Source organism: Fringilla coelebs (genome assembly GCF_963513975.1).
Source record: "Fringilla coelebs genome assembly, chromosome: 19".
In the NCBI taxonomy this organism is placed as follows: Eukaryota; Metazoa; Chordata; class Aves; order Passeriformes; family Fringillidae; genus Fringilla; species Fringilla coelebs.
The window spans coordinates 2,123,082-2,131,733 of record NC_140045.1 but is presented as its reverse complement, the minus strand read 5'-3'; the positions used below and the strand labels follow the sequence as shown (position 1 = coordinate 2,131,733).

Genomic DNA, 8,652 nt, shown 5'->3' with positions numbered 1-8,652 from the left:
CCAGGCAGAGTTCCGCACTCAGAGCTCCAGCCCTGGCCCTTGAGGGGCACAAATCAGCCTCTGTGCCAGTCACAGGGAGAGAAAATCCTGTTTAAAACAACCCCTGAGTTTAATTTTTTTATTAAAGGCAACTTCTAGATATATACATTGCTCATATCTACAGACCTGAATAAGGGGCACAGGAATGTTGGAATATCCCTGGATAAGGGGCACAGAAATATTGGATTATTCCCAGAAAAGGGGCGCAGGAATATTGGAATATTCCTGAATAAAGTGCACGGGAATATTGGAATATCTTCGGATAAAGTGCACAGGAATATTAGAATATCCCCAGATATGGGGCCCAGGAATGTTGGAATATCCCTGAATAAAGGAGCACAGGAATACTGGATTATTCCTGGCTTAGAGGCACAGGAATATTAGAATATCCCTGGATGTGGAACCCAGGAATGTTGGAATATCCCTGAATAAAGGAGCACAAGAATACTGGATTATTCCTGGATTAGAGGCACAGGAATATTAGAATACCCCTGGATATGGGGTCCAGGAATGTTGGAATATCCCTGAATAAAGGAGCACAAGAATACTGGATTATTCCTGGATTAGAGGCACAGGAATATTAAGATATCCCTGGATATGGGGCCCAGGAATGTTGGAATAGCCCTGAATAAAGGGGCACAAGAATACTGGATTATTCCTGGATTAGAGGCACAGGAATATTAGGATATCCCTGGATATGGGGCCCAGGAATGTTGGAATATCCCTGAATAAAGGGGCACAGGAATGTTGGAATATCTCAGGATAATCAGTTGGCTCCAGCTGGCCCAGAGCAGGGTTGGATGGGATATTGGGGAGGAATTCCTGGCTGTGGGGTGGGGATGCCCTGGCACAGGTGCCCAGAGCAGCCCCTGGATGCCTGGAATGTCCAAGGCCAGGCTGGAGGTGGAGCAGCCTGGGATAGTGGAAGGACAGATCAGAAGCAGAAAGATTGGCTGTGAGCAGCAGGAAAAGTCCCTTTGCAACAAAAAGAGTGAGAGGAAGGAAGGAAGGAAGGAAGGAAGAAAGGAAAGAAGGAAGAGCCTTAATGCTGTCCTACAATGGATTTATTTAGGTTTTGTGGGTGGTGGATTTTTTTTTAAGGAACAAGCCTTGGAGCCAATCCCAAAACAGCCCTGAAGGTTCTGACTTGTCACATTTGTGGTCTCGGAGCTGAAACCCTTCCAGGGTTACACAACAATGACTAAAACTGGAAACCTTTCAGATCATTTCCAAAATGAAGCAGAAAACTGAGGTGATTGCTAAAGCAACACTGGAGAGAGAGAGAGAGAGAGAGAGAGACACTACTTTGAGTGTGGGGGTGATTATTACCAATTTAAGAGAGGCCCAATTTAATTTGGAGGTTTGGGGTTGTTTTCGTTTTTGATTTGATCTCAGAACAGAATTATCCTGGAAGCCAGATCTTCACATTGTTTTGCTTAATGTTTTACAAACAGGCTGTTGAGTGAAGTTGTCACCGAACAAAAATTCACCCCTATTGTTTACACAATGGGAAAAGGGAGTCATAAAAGGGGTGTAGCAGCAATTTGTTAGGTATTAGGTTACCGTGCAAGAGGGATTATCCTCACAAAACACCGAGCCCTGAACTCCAAATATCGGGATTAAATTGACAATTACATCCAGTGAAAGTCTTTGAAGGGCTCAGCTTGATGCTGGAGGCTTTGGAGCGACTCTTCTGAGCGAGCTGACAATCAGGAGCTGGAGCGGTTCTGGCACAGCTGCTCTGCTCAAGAGGAACTACATGAAAATAGAAATGTGATAAGAAAATCTGCTCCTGCTGGTGTTTGCTTTGTGGCAGCTCTTCAGTGGGTAAAAATCGGCGCTGGGCTTGTTCCTGGTTCTGCCACTGCACCCCTTCATGACCTTTGAAATGCAGGAATTTCCTCCTGTGCCTGATTGGGGTGGAATTTTCAAAGAATGCCAGTTTGGGGGTTCAGTGTGGAGGCCCCTGAACACAGATCTCTGGAGCATTTCAGGATCCAGCACAGTAAAATCCCAGCCTTGGCTTAGATCATTCACAATTATTCTGCTTTCAGAACTCTCATACGTTTATTCCCTAGAACAACTCTCTGCCATTTACCCTAAATAAATCTTCCGAGATTTCTCTGTTTCTGCCTTCCTACCACCCTGCCTGGCTTGGCTGCTTTCTTTTTATCTCTGACAAACCTTCGTTTGAAGGGGGGAATTACATTAAAAGAACAGAAAGCAAAAAGACTTCAGCTGTGCTGCAATGCAAGGGGAGGCTCAGGATGTGCACCGACATGCCCAGAAATCCAGGAAAAAACCCACAGAAAGTAAAAGCAAGGCAGAAAAGGGGGAGGGTTTATGTGTCAGTGCTCGAGGAAGGTGAAAACGCTTCCTGGCAACATCTGAGAGTCATTTGCAACAACAGATCCCTGAGCTTTAGTGAGTAGAGAATGCTTTTAAATCCTCCCCCACCCCCTCTGTTAATCTTTCCCAGGTAACAGGACCTCTCATGGAATCCTGGGGCTTTCTTAGGGATGGGTCCAACATTCCCAGTTTGGAAAATCAGGCATTTGAAATGACTCTGGGGTTGGAGGCCATCAGTCTGGCTGGGACTCTGTGGCCCTTGGTAATAATTTGGTGATAATCAGATTCTGCAGAGTGTTCTGCAGAACACAAGAGTGCCTCAGCAGAGGGAGGAAGGGATAAACAGATGGGTTCCCAAACCCCCTGGGCTGGTCTGGGACAGGGAAATCCCATGTCTGCTCCATGGTGTCCCCAGGAACGAGGGACAGATCCTAAAACTGATTTACATAACCCAGGAACATAATTTGATTTACATAATCCAGGAACACCCAAGGGTGGGCCTGGACCTGAACGTTCTGAGCAACATCAGTGTCAGAGAGTTACTAATTAAGATTCATGATTATTTTTTATTATTGGCATTATTATTACACTTGAGAGACTTGAAGAGGTGGCCTTGAAAAGGGCAGGTTTGGATTATGTTTAAGTACAGCCAAAATATTGGGCAGGAGTGGCTGAGGAGGTTCTTTCCAGAGATTTTGGGTCACCTGGGGCAGTGTCCACTGTGCAGTTTGGGGTTTAGCTCACCTGGGGCAGTGTCCACTGTGTAATTTGGGGTTTTGGGTCACCTGGGGCAGTGTCCAATGGGTAATTTGGGGTTTTAGCTCACCTGGGGCAGTGTCCACTGGGTAATTTGGGGTTTTAGCTCACCTGGGGCAGTGTCTACTGTGCAGTTTGGGGTTGTGGGTGATCTGGGGCAGTCCCCACTGTGCAATGCCAAATGCCTCTGAGAAATCCAAATTTTATCAAAACCAAGAGAGCTTAACTCAAGTCCTGGGGGCAATCCTTGTCTGGTAGCCCTGCTCTGCAGTGGTTCTTTTTTGCTCCATCCAGCTCCAGGGCTGGATTTTTGGTTTTGCTTTAGGGAGCTCTACATCACATTCCCTTTCTTATTGCAGATTTACTTTGGATTGTTTTGGGAAGTCCCAACCTGTTCCATGGCTTCCTGTACCAGCCAAAAACCCATCTCAGACATCCACTGGAGTATTTCTATAACTACAACTTGCACTTAGGAGAAACCCTTTGTAGAGTTCCCCAAACAGGCCACCTCCACCTCCAAGTTGTCCCCTGGTTGTGGCAGATGACCAGAAAATCAGAGTGGCTTTTGCTGTGTGTGCCACCATCCGAGGTTCTCCCCACCAAAATGCAGAGGTGGTGCCAGTGAAAACACAATTTTGGAGATGTGAAGGTTTTCTGACGGTGACAGCAGAGAGTGGGATCCACTCAGGAGTGTTTGACTCAGAAATTCGAGTCCCTTTTGGAGTCCTGGGATGTTTGGGAATATTTTCAAGGAACTCTGGTTTGGAGCAGTCAATAAGAAAAGCAGTACAATGATGGGAGATTGAGTTGGGAGGGATGAAGGATCATCCAGTGAGGCTCCTGGCCCTGACACCCCAAAATCTCACCCTGGGCATCCCTGGGAGTGATGCCCAAACATTCCTGGAGCTCTGGCACCCTCGGGGCTGTGCCCATTCCCTGGGCCCAGCACCCTGTGGGGGAAAATCCTTTTCCTAAAATCCAGCAAAACCTCCCCTGACCCAGCTCCAGAGTTCCCTGGGTCCTGTTCCTGTCAGAGAAGAAAGCTTGGAGCTGCCCCTCAAGGCAAAGCCCTATAAATAATTTTATTTAAGGTCATATTGGCTCCTGATTGCAGTTCCCTTCATTTTCACACCTCACATTATGAGATCCTTAAAAAAAACCCAAAAAACAACCAAAAAAACAAGCCTGAACAGTTTCCAGTTTTTTGTTTGTTGTTAAATACAACTTTGAAAATGTTGGGTCAAGCATCTTCAATAGAGCAGGCTGCTCTGTTTGTTTAAAACTCTGAGCAAAGCAAGTCATATGAATGTTTCCAAAGACCCCATTCCAAGAAGTATTTTTGGAAACATTAATGTTGTGTTTTTTAATGAAGGCCACATTCTGAGGCTACGACACCATATGTCACATTCATTTCTGGACTGGAAAAAAAAAAAAAAAGGGGGAGAAAAAAAAAAGAGGAAAAAAAAAAAAAGAAATGGAAACTATGTTTGGCTTTTAAGTGTTTTTGGATGAATGTCTCTGCATGCTTGTCATTGTTCCTGGGATGAGGGGAGAGCTCTTGGGCTGTTAATCCAGTCCATCCAATATATTTTACACTCCTGGGCCTGACTCTCCTCTGCCTGGAAGTGTGTGCAGTCATTTCTGCTCAGGCAAAGGGAGTGAAGACCTGAGGAAAAGAATTCCCCTAGGAAAGTTGGTTTTTCTGAAATTTGCTTTTCTTCAATTCATTTCCCATGGATTGCTTGGCTCCACTGAAAGCCTACATCCGAACTCTGAAACCAGCTTAAAGATGGGAAAAGAGCTTGTCATTTTTCCATCAAAAACTTGCAGTTTCTGGAAGAATAATGACAGGTTTCCCGCAAAAATATTAGGTTTGTTGTTTTTTTTTTTTTTTTTCCCTTTAGGAATATCAGTTAGAAGCATGAAATTAACAAAAAAATTGGAGTTTTTCTGCTGTGTCTCCATCACTTCTGACTGGTTTGTGTGTTAATGGCTGAGATGTCATGAAATGAGCTGGAGACCTGCAGGAGAAGGATTTGCCTTTTTAAATGACATGTTTTTTATTGGATTTCGGGTGATGAGGCCTCAGTTTCTAACACAATTCTTGTTCTTGGTCACTGAATATGACCCAGGGCTGGCACTGCTCAGTTCTTCTCTGCTCTGACAGAGGAATCTCCTAATCCAAGAGGAATCTCCTAATCCACATCACTTCCTAACTTTGTGTCACCCTCAACTTCCATTAACACCCTCACTGTTTGTTCCAAACTCATTAATCAAGATTTAAATATTTTTGGCAGACGGATATTATCTTGTTTGCTTTAAGGAAGGATTTCAGAGGCTCTCCAGGACCTCAGAGGGCTTTCTTTTTTTCATTTGAAATGTAAATAATTTTCTCCAAATTGAACAAACATGTCTCTGTAGGACCAGCTCAGTCAAGTTCACAAGAGCAGGTTTTTCTGGGCTGGAACATAAATAATGATGGAAATCATGTGCTTGATACATTTTTTGGTTTAAACACACCAGCACTGAATTTCCCTGCCCATGTGACTGAAGTTTTACCCCTAAATAATGGGGGTTTTCCCATTTTTTTTCCCTAATGGGGAAAAACAAGGAAAATTGGAAAAAGCAATTAATTACCTCCAATATTTGGCCAGATTTAAGTGGTTTGTGCCATTTGTGACTTCTCAGGGGAGCTCATCCTGCTTTTAGTGTTGCTTCATGGGATCTTCAAAGGAGTTACTCACAATAAGGTCACCACAAAGGTTTGGATTTCTCTTTTCATCTACAGACCAAATTTTAGGGTTGATAAGGACATTTCTCACTGGTTGAATTTGTTGCCATATTTCCAGGCCTGGTTTTGGGCAAAGTTGTGTAGTGGATGTCACAGCCTGTACCCTCCCAAAAGTTACCTGTGATGGGAATTTTGAAGTCATCTGGGGCAGTCCCCACTGTGCAGTGCCAAATGCCACTGAGAAACCCAGGTTTTAACACAACCAAGAAAGCTTAACTCGGGTCCAAGGATTGCTCCTTGTCTCTTTAGCCCTGCTCTGCGCTGGTTCCTTTTCCCAGGCGTCAATGGGATCAGATTTGGAAATCCGAATAAAACCAGATTTTTCCTTTATTTCACAGATCTCCAATGAACAAGGCAAACAACTCCTGGCACCTTCTGTAAGCTGAGGCAGAGATGAGGAAGATGAACGATCAAAGTGGCGGCTACAGGCCTGTGAATATCCAGGGGAACAAAGTCAGCTACCGCGGCGCCAGCCCCGAGAAGGAGGTGAAAAGGCTGCAGAAGAGATTTCTGCACAAGGATGGCAGCTGCAATGTCTACTTCAAGCACATCTTTGGGGAGTGGGAGAGCTACGTGGTGGACATTTTCACCACGCTGGTGGACATCAAGTGGCGCCACATGTTTGTGATTTTCTCCCTGTCCTACGTGCTCTCCTGGCTGTTCTTCGGGCTGGTGTTCTGGCTGATCGCCGTCCAGCACGGGGACCTGTTCAGCAGCGAGGAGCTCACCCCCTGTGTGGCCAACGTGCACAGCTTCACTGGAGCCTTCCTGTTCTCCCTGGAGACCCAGACCACCATCGGGTACGAGCTGCTGCTGGTTTGGGGGGTGCCCCTGAGCTGTGTGTTCGCTGGTAGCAGCGGGCGGGCAAGGCATCACAAAATATCTTCACTCTCTGAAACCATCAGTCGTTGAATCCCAAGGGAATTACTGCCCTCAGAAGGGCAACAGGATCCCTAAAAAAGATCCCTAAGAATCCTGATTTGGCTTCTGAGTGCTTCCAGGGTGCTGCTTTTTCCAGCTGCTCCCTTAACTAGGAGAGACCCTCAAAACTGCCAGAAACATCTCCTGTGATGTATTTTTCTGGCCTCCTCTCTGTAATTATCTCTGTGTTCGCTGGTAGCAGCAGGCAGGGAAGGAGACTCCACGTGGCTTCTGAGGGTGCTAGTTAGATAAGGGTTCATTGGGGGTGCCATCCCCAATATTGGGGTTTCTGAGGGAGAAGAGGGGAAGGGGGAGGGAGGGGGAGAGAGGGAGAACCTAGGGAGAAAAGGGCCAAGAGAGCCTTTTAACTCAAGTGTAACCCCACAGGTACGGCTACCGCTGCGTGACCGAGGAGTGCTCGCTGGCCATCCTGATGGTGATCCTGCAGTCGGTGCTGAGCTGCATCATCGACACCTTCATCATCGGGGCCGCCTTGGCCAAGATGGCCACGGCCCGCAAGAGGGCCCAGACCATCCGCTTCAGCTACTACGCCGTGGTTGGGCTGAGGGACGACAAATTCTGCCTGATGTGGCGCATCGGGGACTTCCGCCCCAACCACATGGTGGAGGGCTCGGTGCGCGCGCAGCTGCTGCGCTACAGGGAGGACAGGGAGGGCAGGATGGCCATGGAGTACCGCGACCTGAAGCTGCTCAACGACCAGATCATCCTGGTCACGCCGGTCACCGTCGTCCACGAGATCGACAGCGACAGCCCCTTGTACGGCCTGGACCGCAAAGCTCTGGCCAAGGACAACTTTGAGATCTTGGTGACCTTCGTCTACACGGGCGACTCCACGGGCACCTCCCACCAGTCGCGCAGCTCCTACGTCCCCAGGGAGATCCTGTGGGGCCACAGGTTCAACGACGTGCTGCACGTCAAGAAGAAGTACTACAAGGTGGACTGCTTGCAGTTCGAGGAGACCACCGAGGTGTACGCCCCTCACTGCAGCGCCATGCAGCTGGAGCAGAAGGAGCAGGAGTGGAACCGCGCCGAGAAGGCGCGGGAGAAGGAGAAGCAAGCGGAGAAGTCGGAAATCAAGTACAGCCAAAAGTCCCTCAGCGCTGTTGCCCTCGTCACCAGCTGTGAGGAGCCTGAGGAGCCGGTGACGGCTCCCAGCCAGCCTCCTGGAGAGGTTTCCTACAGGAAAGCAGCTGTGACCTTGAGCAGGCTCTCCATAGAGTCCCAGATCTGACTTTTCCTGCCGTTGGAACCCTCCCAACAAACGGTGCCCTCGCAGCTCCTCGGACGCAAACAATGAACTCGCGCGCAGCAGTGTTTGCACCCCGGGCCACGCTGTCACACGCTCTGTCACACACTGTCACACCCTGCTGCTCCTGTGGGCACAAGGGAGCGGCTTCCACTCGGGATGCCCAGAGAGCCCCTTGAGCAAACCCTCTGTGAACTTTCCTCCCCTGCAGGGACCAGGGTTGGCCGTGCCTGGGGACACAGAATGACCTCGGCAGGGCACACAAACCATGCCCTGGCCCTCTGGGTAGGGGTTTCAAAGCTGCCTTGTTGGTTTGGAAAGCCCATTCCCAGTCCCTCCAGGAGGCTCTGAAGCTCCATTATCCCAACAAATGATTCCTCAGGTGCAGCCTCATCCCAGAGCTCCTCTGTGGAATCTACGGGGCTGTTCTTTGCAAGAGGAGGGAATAAGTGACCCTGGTGTTCCTGGGTGGCTTTGGACACATGTTCACACCCTGCCAATCCTGTGGGATCCACAGTGGGATCCTGGA

General features: G+C 48.2%; 1 protein-coding gene across 1 annotated transcript; it reads left to right on the top strand.

The window, feature by feature from the left end:
- Window positions 1-6,328: 6,328 nt before the first annotated feature.
- KCNJ16 (potassium inwardly rectifying channel subfamily J member 16) lies at window positions 6,329-8,108 on the top strand (the record flags this gene model as incomplete). Its single annotated transcript, XM_084218455.1, has 2 exons — window positions 6,329-6,735; window positions 7,244-8,108. The coding sequence occupies 2 exons, from the start codon at window positions 6,329-6,331 to the stop codon at window positions 8,106-8,108; spliced, it is 1,272 nt and encodes a 423-aa protein (XP_084074581.1).
- Window positions 8,109-8,652: the final 544 nt, after the last annotated feature.